This window comes from Pezoporus wallicus, unplaced genomic scaffold (genome assembly GCF_028554395.1).
Source record: "Pezoporus wallicus isolate ANWC-B61680 ecotype Strahan unplaced genomic scaffold, APGP_CSIRO_Pwel_v1 contig_7344, whole genome shotgun sequence".
NCBI classification, from domain to species: Eukaryota; Metazoa; Chordata; class Aves; order Psittaciformes; family Psittacidae; genus Pezoporus; species Pezoporus wallicus.
In genome coordinates this window covers 15965-35159 of record NW_026640533.1, presented here as the reverse complement: position 1 = coordinate 35159, position 19195 = coordinate 15965, and the positions used below count along the sequence as shown (strand labels likewise).

Sequence of the window (19195 nt, the reverse complement as noted above, 5' to 3'; positions counted from 1 at the left end):
AGGTTGAGGAAAACATAACCAGGATTCATAGCAGAATCCAGGTCATCCCCAATATCACCACAAGCATCACCTCAACAGAAAAGAAAAAAAAAACAACCAAAAGACCCACAAACCAATATCCAGTCAAACTTACAAATCTGCATTATCTTTGCAGAACTTAATTAGCTTGAAACAGCTCAGATTTTGCTTGGTAGTAAAGCTTTTACACCAGAAACTTAATCATATATACTAAATAGCCAAAAAGAAGCTGGCATTGCTTTGTCATACAAATATAAATTTTCTATAAGAAAAAAACCTTAATTGTTTCTTTCTAGAATGTCAGTTATAACCCTCTTGCTTTTCCACCTATTTTCAGAATTTGTTTCAGCTTATCAGTTTAACTTTTTCTTTCTAAAAATCTGTTCCTTTTTGAAGACTTAAGTTTGTTAACAAACATCTTCCTCTCCAAAGTATTTATGAGAAGCTAGTATTTTAAAACAGGCAATGTCCAGAACATACACATTATGGATTTTATGCTGCAGCCTGTACAGATCAATTTGCCTCAAAACATCACTGAGACTAAAAGCATATTTCAGGTGAAGATTCACCACTGAAAAAAATACTGTATCGTATCTCCTCTGGAGCGGTTAGATTCTGAGTTTGCTCAATAGCCTAGGAGGGAATGCCAAGGGCAGACTTTGACATCTTGGGATTAAAACATTTAATCAAAAACTTTAATGTGGGGAGAGGCTAAAAATACTCTTCAGTCTCTCAAGGTAAAAAAAAAAAAAAAAACCAAACAAGCAAACAAACAAACAAAAAAAAAACAACCAGCAGCAGTCTTTAGCTGGAGTGGCGGAGAAAGGGACAAAAATCAAACACAATTCCATCACTGGGATATAGTCAGCAAAGACCTCTACTATTTGTATGACAGAATTTCCTGACTATTCAATAAAGTAGGTGAGAAGTTTTAGAGAAGTCTAACACCAGAGAACAGGCCATGAAACACTCTGTATGCCAAATACTTTGCAAGAAAAAGTCATAATTTAATCAGCAGAATATAAACTACATTAAACGGGTTAGTTAAAATACATAACCAAAAAGAAATGTAGATGTAGATTACTTAAAATGGTTCTTACCTCATGGTTGTAATCCAATATTCCTTTTAAAATTTTCTTCAGGTTGCTTACCTATTTGACAAGAAGAAGTAGGAAATACAATAAATGAACAGAATAAGTTACAGAAAAATGATCAAAAAGTAAGCAGTCATAGAAGAATCATATAAAAGAATCATACATCTATTTGCACAATGAGACTTTCTGTTTGAGCAGTTTAATTAGAATCATCAAAGTTATGCAATGGTCCCTTATGATCAGATTCCACACACGACTACAAATCTCTGTTAATTGACAGAACCCATTTAAATTTACGAAAAACATCACATTGTCTTGGATAGGCTCTAAAATATTAATCTTTCTGGAGTACTTATTTATTTTAGGATTATTTTTATATCTGGAAGTTAAACCACTCTTTTCCTCCTTTCTTCTCTTGGAGTATCCCAGTGCTCTACTTTTTTGCAGAGATGAACCTCTTCTCCCAAACCAATACCAGTTATTGCTCAAAATCATCCTTTATTCCCAGCCTATGTAAGCTTAATTTATTAACCTTCTCATTAATTATTCATCTTAGTTCTTCCATTTTTGTTTGTGCCTGTCCATGTGTCATGCCACCCTCACCCCCAGTCCTTCACAACTGAATGTCTGTCTTAGAGCATCAGGGCAAAATTCACATTTCTCAGTGATGCCTTCACTGCTGTACAAAGACAGCTTTTGTTCACTTGCATAATCAATACCATTCATTAAGTGTCTCCTGCTTGCCACACTTCTCTAGTGCTGAATATAGCTCCCTTTCTGGAGAAAATCTATTTACATCAAGTCTCTGAAATAAAGAGTGCCTTTAAAATTATAAAAATGCCCAATAGATTCCATAAGTGATATTTAGGGGAAAAAAAAATATTTTTTTTGCTGAGCTACAGATTCCCACCAATTAAAGTCCAAGTATTTAAGCAAGGAACGTAGATAATAGCAGCAATTACACTATTTTCTCCTGAGACATAGGAGTAGCTGAGGGAACTGGGGTTGTTTAGTCTGGAGAAATGTAGGCTAAGGAAAGATCTTATCTGCACTCTACAGATACCTGAAAGGAGATTGTAGCAAGGTACAGTTGGTCTTTTTTTCCCAAGCAGCATGCAATAGGACACGAGGTAATTGCCTCAAGCTCTGCCAGGGAAAAATTTCTGCACTGAAAGGGTTATCAAGCACTGGAACAGGCTGCAAAAGACACATTGACATGGCACTTTGGGACATGGTTTATATGATAGACTTGTTAAAGTTAACAGTTGGGCTCTTGAGGGTTCTAATTTACTATGAAATTACATATCCTTTCCAGTGTAAAATATCATCATTCTATGAAGTCTGTAAACAGGTTCTGCAAAGAATGAGTGATGGAAATGCTACATAATAGCACCTGTATAACATATACTGTCCCTCCCATAACAGCATAGTAATTAGTTTACTTTGAGGTTTACACCTTCTACTACCAAACACCTGATATTTCTGTAACATTACACTTTACATGTCATGTTTCTGTGAGAACTACAACTATCTTCTAGCTATCCACCCAAAAGCAATCGCCATCACCACTCTCAAAGGCTAAGCACAATCATAACCAAAGTCTGCAAGAGATTTAAGAATTCAAAGAAATGTAAATAATTTTGATGTCAAATCACCATGACAAATACTGAACTGATTGGAATGTAATTTTCAAACTTGATTCATTAAAATTTTCTGGTTTACAATTTACCTGAGTCTGCTGCGGAAAGTGCCACAGAAACGCAAAGGCCGTGTTGCAGAATTTAAGTCTAGTTTGCCAATGAGAATATTGTGAGAAACCTTGAATTTGAACATAACCCCAAACGATGAGAAATAAAGTGGAAGTTAACCACCTACAAAATACTTCTTTTCCCCTTTTCTTGTAAGCATTGTTTGAATTAAAATCCCTTAAATACAAAGAGTCATATTCCTCCATGAAACTTTTAAAAAGCTTAGTTAGACTTGAGATGCTGGAACAAAATCAGTATTGATCAAAATCTACCATCAAAACTAACATATAGGACAGCATTCCTGGAAAAAGAAAGCAGCAAACAAACTGGAAAAAATAAAAAAAAAATTTAAAAATCCCATCTAAGGTCCTATTTTATTCCACTTAGTACTGCTGGTTTATTCCAAACAGCAGTACTAAGATAACTTGCTTTCAAGAGCTAACTGTACCATCTTTCTATCTGGCACACAATTATACAATTGTAAGGCTAGAGAAGCTCTTTTACAGACTGGTTTAAGCTTAATGATCTTCGGTATTACTCAGACGGTTCCTGATTTTTTTCTTTAGCTCATCTGCAGTGAGTATACTTAGAAGGTTCTACTGCCACTGGCAGATAATCATCATGGGGAAACTACTACAAATGTTTTGTATTTTGAGATTCAACACAGTAACTCCAACATTTGCCAGGTTATAGCATCATAAATTCTTACAAGGAAGACTTGTAATGAAAATTAAGAACAGCACAAGAAAGCGTCGAAGACAACAAATTACATCAGAATTCTAAATCACAGCAGGTGATGGCTGTTCAAAATCTAACTATAACTAGTTAAGAAAGAGCACTAAATCATTACCATGGTTTAAGCCCAGAGGGTAACTCAAAGCCACAATGATAGAACACAACAGATAGAATTTCCAGTATTAATCATGACTATAAATCACTGTACCATCCTTTGGAGATCAGCCCATGATCATACAGGATGCTTATTCATTTGCATCAGCACCCCGATTTCCCTTCCACATTTGTTCCCTGCACCCATACCTTTGTCAGATGAGTCAGAAAACTTATGGAGGGAGCAAGGGGAGCAGAAATAGCGGCAACTATGATTTATTCCACTTTAAAAGCTGTTGCAACTCACAATAGATGTATTACTAGATATTTCTAGAATAGATTAATAGATGAATAGATGAATCTCTATTCATTTTCAATCTCTTTTCCATCTGGCATTTCATGGTTTATTTCCCCAATCTCATATTACCAAGGGGACATTTGCTTTCAACTAGTGCATGCACAAAGGGAACCTGCATGTTATTGTTCATTCTTTGAACACCTAGATTTCATTAATATCCATACAGAGCTGTGGGGATGTTCCTTCTGTTAAATGACAATTACCTTCTCAGTTTACAACCATCTTGGCTGTAGTGTAGTACTACATAGCTAGCACACACTGTCCAGTGTAAGACTGACTCTTATTATACAGCACTAACTTGATAAACTGACTGGAATGAAAGCAGACATGATCTGCCCTGGGTTACTGAAGGCAACACATGATCTGTCAACACGATATGACTTTGTTTTCTCCTGTTTCCTCCCCCTTCCCCCCCCCATCATACGAAATCTCTATTTTTATTTAATTACAATTTACTTCCTGCTTGCAAACTGAGGGTCTGTAAGGCTAGTCCATCTAGATTTCACTTTTTATGAATATACTTGAGCAACAAAAGGAAAGCCTGATGAAGTGGGGAGTAGAGGTGCCCTTAAGCTTCTGACTGCTGTCAAAAAGGGAGCATGGGCTATCTAATCTCTTGTTTTCTCTCTCACATTATGACAGCCAGTCCCCAATTCTGCATTTATCCTTACATCACATGTATGACTGAAATCCTGTCTGTGCTGAAGACTCTGTATAAATTGACTTATCCTTGTACATTTCAGGTCCTGATATGTCTGAACAGGAACCCAAATGTTTTGACATGCTGTTCAGCAGTTATCTTCCCTGGATAATTACACATAGACCCATTTTGCTTCACACAAATTATAATCAAGAACTTTATAACTTCTGAAAGTGTTGGCGGGGCAAACTTGCAAGTGGTGAGAGAATTCTTAATCAACCAGCTTCAGATATTTCATTAAGGTACATATTCTTTCCAGGTTCACTTAAAAGTGCACTTAAAAGGATGGGCCGGAAAGGGGAAGACGGTGTGCCCACCACACACATTAGATTCCTGCACTAAACTGCATTCTGTGAGAACACGTCTCTTCACCAATTATAAATGGACCCTAGAGAAAGGTTATACCACTAGCTTTGGGGGGTTAAACCCTTCCAACCTGTCTTCTGCAAAAATAAATCCCTAAATGATTTTAAATGATAAATCCCAGCTTCTATCATGAAGGAATTCAGAGCAAACATACCTGTACTATTGCAGGGAGTCAAAATCAATTCTCAAAAATCCTGTTTACTTACTCAGATTACAGCACTAAGCAGTCCATGCTCTAATTTCAGTGGTTATTCTATTTTGCAATATTGTACCAAGCACAAAGCATTCAAACTGTACTAGTTGTAGAAAGTCTAGTGCCTCCTATTGTTTGAATGTGCTGTTCAGTAATGGAACAAAATGGAACAGTTTCCTACCATTAAACATCAATAAAACTGTACTTAAAACTGATACTGTAGTCTGAAAGCCAAAGAAAGAAGTTCAGATAAAAAAAAAAAAAAAAAAAGCCAGAAATCAAGCTCACAGCATATTTCCTTCCTTTCCCAAGCTACGTATGACTATACTGTATGGAAGGGGGAAAAAAAAAACATTTTTATCTCATCACTTAGACAGTCAACAACTTATTCTGTAACTGCCAGAATTGACATGTGTATTTGAAAATCCTTAACTGTTCAAATTTCTGTTCTATTACTAGTATTCCTGTACTAACCTTGTTTCCTGATCAGGAAATTTCATTCCTACAAAATCTGGCAACAGAATTATTTTGTATGCCGTTTCCCATTTTCAATAAAGGCCATTTTATCTTCAAAATGTCTTCTTCTTCAGCATGAAATACTAGTGTATGCATAGTTCGAACTCTAAATATTAAATGTGCATTTCTACATCAGGAAATGGGTATGTCTTTGCCTCCCCTGTTTTAACCCCCAGCCCCCGAACATAAAATTGCAGTTAAGACAGCATTGAAAGTAGGAGTTTTGTTGCCCAAGGGAAAACAAACTTTTATGTAAATGGATATATGCTATGCCCCAGAAATTTTAACACCAAAGAAGTAAAAACATGTTTGTTCAGTAAGCACAACAAAGATCTGCCCAGCTGCAACACAAAATGCTTGCTCAATGCTTCATACTTTGCAAGTCCTCTGAGTTCTAATATTTCCCCTTTTCTATCCTGTGCGTTGCCCAATCTCTCAAGTCAAGATAACCTGCCCTGAAACCAAGAACAAACATCCCTGTAAACTTACGTACTTCTTTAAACTCATACAGCAACATGAAAAATATTTTCCTAAGACTGCATTCCTGCAGTTATCAGCAAGAGAACTGCTGAAGAAAAAAAACTGTTTGTTCCAATAAACAGGAATAAACAGGACAGCATCCAATTCAAAGTTAACAACTGCACAATTTTCTGAGTATCTCTTATTTAGGAAGGCTGTATCAGGCCTAAACTAACCCCTATCAGGCCCTCCTAACCATTGTTCCACAAAATAAAACTACCTGCACATTACATTTTAGTTTGTTTTTTCTTAACTTCCCCTAATAGACTGGCTCCTTTATGTGGTTCATAATATCAAGAGCTTGCATAAGTGATGAATACTACACCATATGATATTAGAGGCAAAGAGCAACCATGTTTAGCAACAAGAATATAATTCACTCATTAGCATAACTTGTGAGGTAGTAAAATAACCCAATAATAATTTCATATGGTACTTCTTAGAATATGAAGGGAAATCTAGATCATAATTATGGAGAGTATGCTTTTTACATTTTATATCTAGTACCAAAACAATAGAAATGCACCAACTGAAAGCATTCCTATAAATGGATTGGCTCACAAGAGATCTGAACAACTAGATTACTAACAGTGTTAACTCACATATGAAGAAGAGGAACAATTGGATAGTATAAGATTACTTTCCTGGTTACACAGTAAGAGTTAAAATATCACATTTGCACCTTTTAGTAGTCTTCATAAAAAGGGAAGTGGTATATAAAAAAAATTATACAAAAATTAAAAACATAAAGTCTTATGTTCTTATTTACATACATTTATGAGAGGAAAAAAAAAAAAAGTGACATCAGCAAGAAACTGAAAACTGACCTGATGTTTTTCCAACCTCAATTACATAAGGAAGTTACCAGATTGCTCTGCTTTTTAGCTGTTTTCATTACTTATTTTTTTTTTATTTACACCTGCTAAGCCTTAGTATTTGCCAAAATGGTAGGAGACATAAAAAAAAAAAATTATTCCTCAAGCTCCACGTGAAAGATACAGAAGCTACTGCTCTGCTTTCAATCAGCACTGAAGTGCTATTAAACCAAACAGTTCTCAATTTGTTATTCTCCAAATTCACCAGCCAAGAATTCAATATTCCTTAGGGAAAAGCAACAGAAATATTTTACAGAAAAATAAAACCTTGCATGCAGCTGTTCACTTGCAATTCCACATGTTGCTTTGAAAAGTTCATTGAAGTTAACTGCTCTCAAGCAGCAGAACTAAAGATTTTTTTTTTTAGGGATCACATCTTTTATTCACTAGCCAGTCAATATAGCCTCATCAATGTATCCACGTTTTTGCTGGCAGCCCTGGAAGATAAAACATTCTAAAGCAGTCCAGACAGGCACTCAACTGGCCAGGCAACAGAAATCACACTGACAAGATCTGCTGGCCAAGTTAAAATATACATAACAGCAGCATGGTCCATCCTTGTCTCAGGTGGCACTTACTTGTGTGTTCTTTCTAGTCAGTCACTGATGTTGATGAGCCTGTAACTACTAGAGCACTTTACAGCTGCAGCCCTTCCCCAAGATGTTCAGAAGAGGTTTTGGTAGCCAGAACAAAATAGTTTTATAGGAAACATGAATTAATAGACAAAACATCACTATTTTGTTTCCCCAAGGAGTCAGGCTGGCAATGGCAATTTACAAAGTTACATATATCATTCTCTGAACAAAACTTGTCAGAAACTTCACTTGAATCTGCATGCGAAACTATGTTCTTCAGCCACAGCACTGTAAATTCTATTTAAAAACATCTTAAGGTTTGCAGAGAAAGTACTAGAATACCAAGTGATACAAATGACCCAGCAAATACACTGTATTTAAAAAACATGCTGAGTACAAACAACACAGAAAAAAATACAACTTCCTCTCTTAAATGTCAGCTCTGCAGAACTACTGAGCATGTAAAAGGAAAAACACTACTGTTTTTACTTAAATAAATTGCTTATTATTCTATCATTTTTATGCAACTGCTTCTCAAAGCTTTTTTTAATGCTACTTTCTTTTCCATTTAAAAAACTCTTTCACTCAACATTTGACAAACAAAGAGAAGTAAGGAATGCATAAAATTTATTTCAACATTTTCTTTTAAATACTGAAACCAATTTACAAACTCAAATTATCTTTTTCACTAAACTGTACAGGACTAACAACATAAAACACACAAAGTAATTGAAATGGCCTAAAATTCAAAATGCAAGGTCATAATCTAGAAATACACTAATAATCTAGAAATACACTAATATTTAGGTTTCAACATTTTATTAAGAACTGAAATACAGACTCACAGACAAGCAAAGTCAAATACCTTTAGCCTCCAGTTATCTCCTACTTCTGTTTTGATCCTGTTCAGCCAGTTTTCATCAAAGTAAGCTGGATCTCTGAAGCACACACACAAAAAAAGTAGAGTATACATTAAAAACAGGTTACAGAAACTGTGACGATACTATGGTGATTAAGCTCCTGTCTCAGGCTGAGGTTATTTAGATGACTACCCTCTATATCCTATACATGGCCTGTATACAGTAATTCAGAATGCTGTTACTACTCACTTTTTTAAGGCCTTGCACCCTGCTGACAGCACAGCTTCATTAGTGTGACTTGAGTAGCTAATACTTTAGAGGAAGCTGCTGTACTTAGAATGCATTTTGCCACTTTTTACCCTAAGTTCCTCTTCCTCTAATTTAGCAGCTGGTGCTGGAAGGATATTTGATTGAGTTACTTCAAAGCTTTACAAAAATTTCTTTTCTACACAGTATGGATCCCTACTTACTGCTTATATAACTACTACTAAATGCAAAGCTTGAGACTGAACAATATGTATGTTGGTTTTATACAGTAAGGAGAATTAACAAGTATCGCTGAAGTATTTACTAGTGAGAACACATTTTACTATTATTTCATCTACTAAACATTGTTAGTCTTTTCAAATCTCTTTACGTGATAACTGTAGACAAATTTTTTCTATCTTCTGCAGTTCTGATGAGGCAATGAATAACACCTACTTCTTGCACAGTGTACTTTTATTTCCATCAATGTCTTCCCTCTCTTCCTTTTTCTCACAAAGCACCTTCCATAAGTTGCTTCTTCAAGGCAACTCCCAAGACTCTTTTGCCTCCAAGTTCCAAAACGATACAAAAGACTACCATTTTTTACTGTTCACTTAAGTCAAATTTTCCTTATATCACACAGAAATTTGCAAATGCTATGACTGGAACTAAGGAGAGAGAATGCACTACAAATAACTGGTTTTAAAAAGAGTAGGTCAACAGAATATAAGGAAAGGCTTATATTATGTACATTTAAAGTTAACATAATCAGGGGGAAGGGAAAAAAAAAAAACAAAACCCACAAACCCCCAGAAACCAAAAAAAAAACCACACCAAACTCAAAACTTCCTATTTTTTCAAGAATAAGTCTCTTAAAACCAAATACTATTACATTCTTTGCTGTATCCTCTACAGATAGAAAGGTTCTGGATTTAGCAGAACATTTAAGGGCAAGATGCTATGAGATTTTTTTGGCAAAAGCTCAAGAAAACTATGAATGTATCTGGAGATTGAAATGGTATCTATATCATGTATGCTCTAAACCCGCAATTTTATCAGTATTTATATTAGAGCACAGACTCCATCTTCCCCAGTGTCTTCTTCACAATACATCATGGTCTGCAAGCAGCCCATGATACAATATGCAGCAATGGAGAGAGATCACAAACAGCAATGTTTCTCTACTGACACATTCCAATAGTTATTTTTACACATTCTGTTACAGACTCTAGTGAAGATTACAGAGTATTTCCTTTCCTCTGACACAGCATCCGCAAACATATAGCTGGAAGAATAGCTTTAATTACTGGTTAAGTTGATGACTCCAAATTACTCCTATTCAAAAACAGTACACTTCTAGCACAGATGACAGAATCTTAAACTGGGAAACAGAAAAAGCATCTCTTATCCAGAGTTTTATCTTGTTTTGAAATAGATGTTTCCAATAGCTTTCAAATGCCCTCTCTGCTTTAACAATACAGGTAAACCTAAGAATAAAATTTGATACAAATATATGTAAGATCTACTAGAGATGAAGGCTCACATATATGGGAAACAAATGGCACTCCTTACAAAAAGCCTTAATTTGCCAAACTTCCACCTAATCACAACAAAATCATCTGGATTGTAATGAAAAAAAACAAGAGTTCAAGCTTCATGTAGCCCCATGTGATTCCATATGAAGTGTGGAGTTCAAAAAGCACCCTAGTATCTTTCAAATGGGTCTTAGGAGAATTGCCAACAGCCAAGCAAGAGCCCTGCATACAACGAATTCACAACTACAAAGTGTTTATGCAGTTGAGTAAGGAAGCAGGTATCCCTAATCACCTGTGCTTCGTTAGCAAAAACGATCCATGCGACTATCTTAAGGACTGCATCTTACCTTTTTAAGGATAGTACTTGGTCACTAACATCTTCAGCTGCTTCAAGGCTGTAGTGCATGACTATACTAAATCTTGACTCCGCATTTTCATTGCAAATCATGTCTCTAACAGCAACACGGGTAAGCGTAAACAACAGCTGACCACAAGCAGAATTAATTTGGAATGGCTGGATGGCTAATATCATGCCCAATTTTTAACAGCTAAGGAAAACCAACAAGTTTCCAAGGTCAGCTCCAACTCATTGCACTCTGGAAGCCTGTATTTCAATAGCTAGTAAGCAGTTTTCCTCAGCTATGACTGCAATAGAAGCAGCACGTGGACCAGCAACTGGCCTTGAATGTCTTCGTGAAAGTCTTGGGCTACATAAACCTTTATATGTGTCATCAGCCACATATCAGGAAGATCCCAGAGAACTAAAACTAAATTCAGTTTGGTAGTCCTCTTCCACAGATCTCATTTAGGTTTTCTTCTGTTTAAGTACACAAATCTCAGGGAAGTATCACAGGGTACCATAGCTGAAAAGCAATCCACTCAATCATCAACACATAACAGTGGACAGAATTGTACTTTCAAATCTCTTTACAGCATCTCCATGCAGATTACACAGTAATTAGCAGCATACTGCAAAATAAAAATCTCAAAAAAATAACCCACTGTAGCAGGAATACAACAAACAGAAAAGCAACAGGTTGGGTATTACATCAGGCAAATCTAGAATGATCATCCTTTTCTCAGCCATAAATCACCTCGGAATCATAGAATAGTTATGGTTGGAAAGCACCTTAAGATCATCTAGTTCAAACCCCCCTGCCATGGGCAGGGACACCTCACACTAAACCATGTCACCCAAGGCTCTCTTCAACCTGGCCTTAAACACTGCGAGGGATGGAGCATTCACAACTTCCTTGGGCAACCTATTCCAGTGCCTCAGCACCCTCACAGTAAAGAATTTCCTCCTTATATCCAATCTAAACTTCCCCTGTTTTAACCCATTACCCCTTGACCTGTCACTACAGTCCCTAATGAAGAGTCCCTCCCCACCACCCTTACAGGCCCCCTTCAGATACTGGAAGGCTGCTATGAGGTCTCCACACAGCCTTCTCTTCTCCAGGCTGAACAGCCCCAACTTTCTCAGCCTATCTTCATATGGCAGGTGCTCCAGTCCTCTGATCATCCTCGTGGACTTGTTCCAACAGTTCCATGTCCTTTTTATGTTGAGGACACCAGAACTGTACACAGTACTCCAGGTGAGGTCCCCCGAAAGCAGAGTAGAGGGGCAAGATCACCTTGTTTGGCCTGCTGGTCATGCTCCTTTTGATGCAGCCCAGGATACAGTTGGCTTTCTGGGCTGTGAGCGCACACTGAAGCTGGCTCATATTAAGTTTCCCATTGACCAACACCCCCAAGTCCTTCTCTGAAGGGCTGCTCTGAATCTCTTCTCTACCCAACCTGTAGCTGTGCCTGGGATTGCTCCCACCCAGGTGTAGGACCTTGCACTTGGCATGGTTAAACTTCATAAGGTTGGCATCAGCCCACCTCACAAGCATGTCGAGCTCCCTCTGGATGGCATTCCTTCCCTCCAGCGTATCAACAGAACCACACAGCTTGGTGTCATCGACAAACCTGCTGAGGGCACACTCAATCCCACTGTCCATGTCAGCGACAAAGATGTTGAACAAGACCAGTCCCAACACTGATCCCTGAGGGATACCACTCATTACTGGTCTCCAGCCAGACATTGAGCCGTTGACCACAACTGTTTGTGTGCGACCATCTAGCCAGTTCTTTATCCACCGAGTGGTCCATCCATCAAATTGATGTCTCTCCAATTTAGAGACAAGGATGTCGTGTGGGACAGTGTCGAACGCTTTGCACAAATCCAGGTAGGTGATGTCAGCTGCTCTACCCCTGTCCATCAGTACTGTAGCCCCATCATAGAAGGCCATCATATTGGTCAGGCAGGATTTCCCCTAAGTGAAACCATGCTGGCTGTCACCAAGCACCTTGCTGGTCACTCCTAGTGTGCTGTTGTAATTTCTTTTCTGTCCTCCAAAGCCTGATTATGGTTCAGAAATAATACCAATAGCAATTATTTCTCTCTATCAAACTAATGGAAATCTAACATGAAATGACAGATTTTTCCACCAGAATTTATACAAATACTTTTTAAAAGGGGCTTCCAGACATTAGGTCATCTACGCTGCTGCAGATAAGTTTTACTCTGCTGAATTTCTGGGAATCAGGATTCAGTCACATTCAGGGTTCTTCAACTCCCTTTGTCATTGTCATTAAGAAAGATGCTGTCATTAACACTGTTTGACCTAAGCAAATACGAAAACGTGGTGGTGAACTGAGCAGCTATGACTACAAAACCTAACAGTTTATTTTCAAGAGGTACTGTGCTAAGCAGGGGCAGCAGAAAACTGATTGGAGCATCATCATACCACAAGATAACTTGTTTGAACCAAGCATTTTTAATTCAGTAAGTTCCTGAGCCTAAATCGAAACTCAGACAATCTCTTGCAGAATTATAAAGGTATTGTATTGGATATCACTTGATTGCTGCCTAGCATCTGAATAGTACTGCAGATAAGTGGAACTTTTTTTCAGAGCAGAAGATACTTATGCTGTAGTTAAGGTTGTTATCACTTCATGTGATGTTGTTTTCAGCAGTGCTCACTTATACCATCTCCATCTTATTTTGTATGCAAATTTTCCTTTATTTAAGAGATCATCTCTCCACATCATACATGCCAAGAGACAAAAATATTCTCCTGAAGAAAAGCAACCCACAGAGCATGTAGTATAACTCATGATTATTACTCATTTTAACAGTGCTACAGTAAGCTGCTCTAAAAAACGTCTGTTTACAAAAATTTCCCTCCCCCAGTGCTATACAAAAGCATAGCTTTTGTGTTCTGCATGTGTCAAAACAAACACAACCTGCTGCAATGTATCATGTAACAAATGAATAATTCATTAAGTGGGTCACAATGCAAAATGACAGATGAAAATGTATACCATCTCTTACGTTTACCAAGGCCAGTATGACAGATGAAGAAAGTAATACAACAAGCAGTCTCCAGAGCAGGATGAAAGAACAATTTCAAATTGTAGCATAAACCATGGAATTATGCTGTTCTAAGAATACCAATGGACAGTGAAAACATGAGTGACTTCAGGGAAGGCTACAAAAAAAACCCCAAAAAACTATCTGCTATCTGCTCTACTGCTATCTGCTCTACACAGCATAAGCTGTATGATTTTAGGCAGCCAGTCTACTCACAGACAGTTCAAACATCTTCTTTTGCTTCCAATCTTTATGCCAGGAGGATAACACTCTAAAATAATCAACACTGATCGTGTACAGGCATCTTATCTTACTGTATTTCATACCAATTCTAGTCAGAGGGACTAGTAACCTCCAAATCTGAACACAAAGAAACTGTCAATCTCACAGAAGATACAAAAAACTTATATAAGTTACAGCAATAGGCTAAATTTCTTCCTCTAAGACAATATAGTTAGTGCTGGAGAATCCTATTCAATAGCACTCTACCTTATTTGAAGATCCAGGTTTTATGGTAAAAAGAAAGGGTCCTTCAGGGATTTACCAACACTTGTTTATTAACAATTGAACGTATAAGCAAAATCATGAAAGCTTGGTTAAATTTCTGCCATTTTATATCACACACTACATCAATGTAAATACTTCTGAAGGTGTCAGTATTTCCCTTTGTAGTCTTTTTTTCTCAAAGCCTCTTCTAGCAGTTTTATTACATAAAATTCTGCCACATTAGTTGTTACTTTTGATGAACCTTCTGTAGTTACAAATGAGCTGGTTGCTACCTTAAGTGCAAAAAAGTGTTGAGAACAATGTACAAACAACTGAGAATAATGGAAGGAGCTGCTGGCTCCTTCTGAACACCTGACAAAAGGCAAAGCTGTTTTTTTTAATCACCTGATGAATAAGCAATATTATTCCCTTTTTTCTTTTACTGACAGCAAATCCTACAGTTCTGTGTGGCGCAAATTTTCTGTATATCTTAAAGCAACTTATTTCCTGAACTAGGAATCTCATTGAAACTATTCCTCTTGATAAATTGCCATCTTAATTTCATCTTGTTTCCACTGTTGCTAGACCTATAAGTACCAATGGACTCTTTCTATGAAGGTGGAGGTTAAAAAAAAAATAAAGAATAGAAAGTTCAGACTTCTGAACTTTTTTTTTTTTTCCAAGGAACCTTACTCCCCTATGGAAATATATCCAGTTCATTGCACCATAGCAACATTATTCAACTTTCATCAATACTCCACACCTCTGAGTTCTTCACTGACTGCATTTTCTTCCTTCATAAAGAACCCTTTTCTTTTTTTTTTTGTTCCTTTTTTCTGTTTTTTTTTTTGTTTTTTTTTTTTCAACTCACTGCATATATTAATTTGCTCTTTCAGCTGTTTTTTAAACATTAATTTAGTATAGAGAAAGTCCTGATGCATCCAAAAGTTATCATTACATCAGCATGTAATTAACCATTTAGTACTACCAGCCTCAAAGGACACTCATTGATGAAGAACCCTAAACAAGAGGCAACTATACTGAAAGACATGCAAATTTCAAAGGACATGCATTACAGAAATCACAACTTGTCCTTCTCAGTTAACAGCATCTAAGCTTTCTGTCTCCAGTCAAGACAATAAATTCACCTTTTGAAGGCTTCATGTCAAAGCTACAACTGTTCAAGCTCTCATGGCACATGTCATTTGTTTGCAGTTGACCTGCTGCTTTCAGGCTGTGCTTGCTCTTTGCTACTTAACATCACTGCATGACATTTTCAAATAATCTTGAGGACCCACTTATGTTGCTCTTACACATTTCTATACCTGCAAAAATTTTCTTTAATGTGGTTATTTTTCTTGGGACAGAGAGGGTGCCAGTGCTAACATTACAAAAAGAAGGACAGACTGGAAAAACCTGCTCCAGACCTGCTTTATATCATTTAACATTCCCAGGTGCCTGACTTAAGTATTCTTCTTGTGGTATCTGTCTGAAGGACAGAAAGAAAATTTCACTGCTAGTCTGGAACTTGGTTTTGTTTTCAAGAAAGAATACTTAAATTGGTCTAGTCAACATACTCCTGATCAGTTTTCTAGTCAACTATACAATGCTGATCCCTGTATTGCAGTAATACTTTCCCTCAAAAATTATTCATGTTATCATTCCTATTTTGCAATCCAAGATCAGCTTGCTGCTGCACTTCAAAGTTTATTTCAACAGAATGTAGTCAAGATTTGGCAATATTATTGCTAAATCTCTACATGAGAATCAATAGACTCAATTGCACAAGTACGTAAAATAGTAAATCTGAAGCACAACTATTAGAGAGTAAGACAGCCAAATACAAATTCTGTCAGGTTCAATTACCTGGGCCTAAGGAAAGAACTTTAAAATTACTTACATCTTTACATATAAACTGGGTAAACTAAAGAATTCCCACATTCAGTGTCAGCATGGCAGCTTCTATGGGAAATATTTTAAAATCATGCTACAGAAATGCAGTATTTGCAGTGTACACCTCTTATTAAAGTATCAGTTCATCAACTGGAAACAGTATCAGAACTTTTATGAAGACAGGCTGAGAAAGTAGGGCTGTTCAGCCTGGAGAAGAGAAGGCTGTGTGGAGACCTCATAGCAGCCTTCCAGTATCTGAAGGGGGCCTGTAAGGATGCTGGGGAGGGATTCTTCATTAGGGACTGTAGTGACAGGTCAAGGGGTAATGGGTTAAAACAGGGGAAAATTTAGACTGGATATAAGGAGGAAGTTCTTTACTGTGAGGGTGCTGAGGCATCGGAATTGATTGCCCAAGGAAATTGTGAATGCTCCATTCCTGACGGTATTCAAGGCCAGGTTGGGCAGAGCCTTGGGTGACATGGTTTGGTGTGAGGTGTCCCTGTCCACGGCAGGGGGGTTTGAACTAGATGATCTTAAGGTGCTTTCCAATCCCAACTATTCTATGATTCCAACTGTTTCCCTTTCTTAATACCAAGGCAGGGAGAAAGGCATTACTTCAAGTAATGGTAGTAGAAGTCAGTAAGGTCATTGAGGGGCCTTCAACACTGAAGTTTCATTTTGGTTTGTATATTATATTTTAGATCCAACTTCTGATTAGTCTTTGAACTAGTCAATCAAGAACATATACAGCTATACAATATATCAACAGCTATCACTGTTGGTCCACCATTAAGTGAAGTGGAACCTGTGTCTTACGGAAGAACTACAGACAGTAGTTAAAGATGGATGAATATCCATATTAACTATGTTATTATTAGATTGTTTCTAAAGGCATGTCACTATTTTTTCTACATACACTGAAAACAGATTCACAGACGATTATGCTGAAATCCTAACCTACTCTAACTGAAAACACAATTTAAACAGTCACCATCTTTTATACTCCAGCAAGTAAGAAAGAACACCATCTTTCCAATCCTAAAAAAGGAACAGTATACAATGTATGTTGTATTCACCTTCAGACTTGTATACTTGATGTTCAGACTTCAGAAAACTTATAAGTGAGCTGATTTAAATGCTCAGTTGGAAAATCCATTACTGCAGCGGGAGGGGAGGTGTGTTGTGCCCTCTTTTGTGTATCAGCAAAATACATTAAAACAGTAGAAAGACTGCTTCTATTAGTCTCCAGCGTAATTCAGAGCAAGAAGACTGCTGACACTGAAGCTGACTTGAAATTGGGTTTGTTTGATGAAAAAAATACATAGAAATTGCATAATTCTTGTAAGTAATGCCTCATCTTCTCTCAAAAGGAAAAAATAAGTGGAAAAACTGAACTTTGCAGCACTTACATCTTCTTTGAAATTTCAGGTAGGAAAGAAAGACTGTTGTCTACTTTAAGCCTTTATGATTCTATATCTCCAGATCTTGCCTTTCCACATGCTCTAAAGTGTTCCCTTGAAATACCTAACTACATCAAGATAACATCCCCCTTTTTTCTTCCTGTGAACTGACAGCTTGCTTTTTCACTATGAGGAAGGCTCCTGATTCACCTGAGGATCTGCAACTACAGAAATAAATTTAGTGCCCTCATAGCAGTTAAGGGGCTAGGAGCTCTTCCAAATGAATCACCCTTGTTTGGTAAGCCAGAGTCAGGGAGCAGCAAAAGAGGCAAGTGGTATGCATTAACAAGGAATGGAGCACCCTCATCTTTTGCCTGACTCATCACCTAAGATGGACTGCTGCTTGCTAGGGGTTTGAATTCATGGCATTGTTGAAAAACTGGCAAAGCTTGTCCAGTCCTCAGGCTATTACTACTTCTGCTCTTCCACGTTGGCACCAGCTATGCACCTAGGGAGACCTGGAAATTACCAAGTGTTGATTACATGGCTCTGGAAACTGAGGTCAAGGCCCAAGTGGTGTTTGCCCCAGTCACAAAAGTTGGCAGGAAGGGCTTGAGAAAAGGACATACCCTGCAGGCCAACAACCAGCTACGAACTGGTGTTTGCAGCCAGGTTTTGGTATCCATGACCAGAGAACCCTCTCTGAGAACTGAGGAATGCTTGGAAGACATGAGATTCACTTGACTAGGATGGGCAGAAGCATATTTCCCAACAGGCTGGTGCACCTGTGAAGAAGTTTTAAACAAGGAACAACAGAGGAGGGAAAATACAACCAAACATCACATGACAAAGTAGTGGACTTTGCTGTCAAGTGTGGAACAATGTGAACAAGAGATACCTTATAGTCAACAAAAAAGGGCTGAAATGGGGTCATCCCAAACATATGCACATAAAAGAGGAAAGGCCTACAGAAAAACTCTACAGGGAAAGCTCTCATTCTGGGGAATCAGAAAGACTGGATGCACATATAAAGTGCCTGTGCACTTAATGCATGCAGCATAGAGAACAAACAGGAGGAAGCAAAGTTCTGTGTATAGTTACAAAGCCACAGGAAGATGTGGTAGGATGGTGTACATGACAAGGCTGCTGCCATGAATGAACACAGGCTCTTTAGAAAGAACAAGCTGGGAAGGTAGTGACCAGGAGACGCTTTCAAGTGAGACAACAGCAGGAATACATGTGCTCTGCCTTGGGACAGATGATGAACCAGCTGAGACATTATGGTCAGGATGGCAAACCAACATAAATTACATAGTTCTAGGTGCCAGATACAGACCACCTGGTCAGGATAACATCATCATGGACAAACTGATGAAGCATAGCCTGCTTAAGTGGACAGTGAGGTGGGCTGAACTGCCAGGCTCAAAGTGAATGAAGTGAACGGGTGAACTGTGAGCGAATGGCTGAACTGCCAGGCTCAAAGGGTTACAAGAAACAACATAAAGTCCAGTACACCAGCAGCATACCCAAAGGCTTAATACTATTAAACATCTTTGATTGTGACCTA

The 19195-nt window shown here is 37.7% G+C and overlaps 1 protein-coding gene across 4 annotated transcripts in view; it reads right to left on the bottom strand.

The window, feature by feature from the left end:
- Nucleotides 1–19195, bottom strand: part of HOOK3 (hook microtubule tethering protein 3) — an 88732-nt gene that overhangs the window by 53579 nt on the left and 15958 nt on the right. For 3 of the 4 annotated variants that reach the window (XM_057419377.1, XM_057419380.1, XM_057419378.1), the window contains exons 3-4: nucleotides 8656–8728; nucleotides 1119–1169 (exon numbers count right to left, since the gene is read on the bottom strand). In XM_057419377.1, the coding sequence (XP_057275360.1) occupies nucleotides 1119–1169; nucleotides 8656–8728 (124 nt within the window). The remainder of the gene's footprint in view (nucleotides 1–1118; nucleotides 1170–8655; nucleotides 8729–19195) is intronic. The other variant, XM_057419379.1, reaches the window with a different exon arrangement.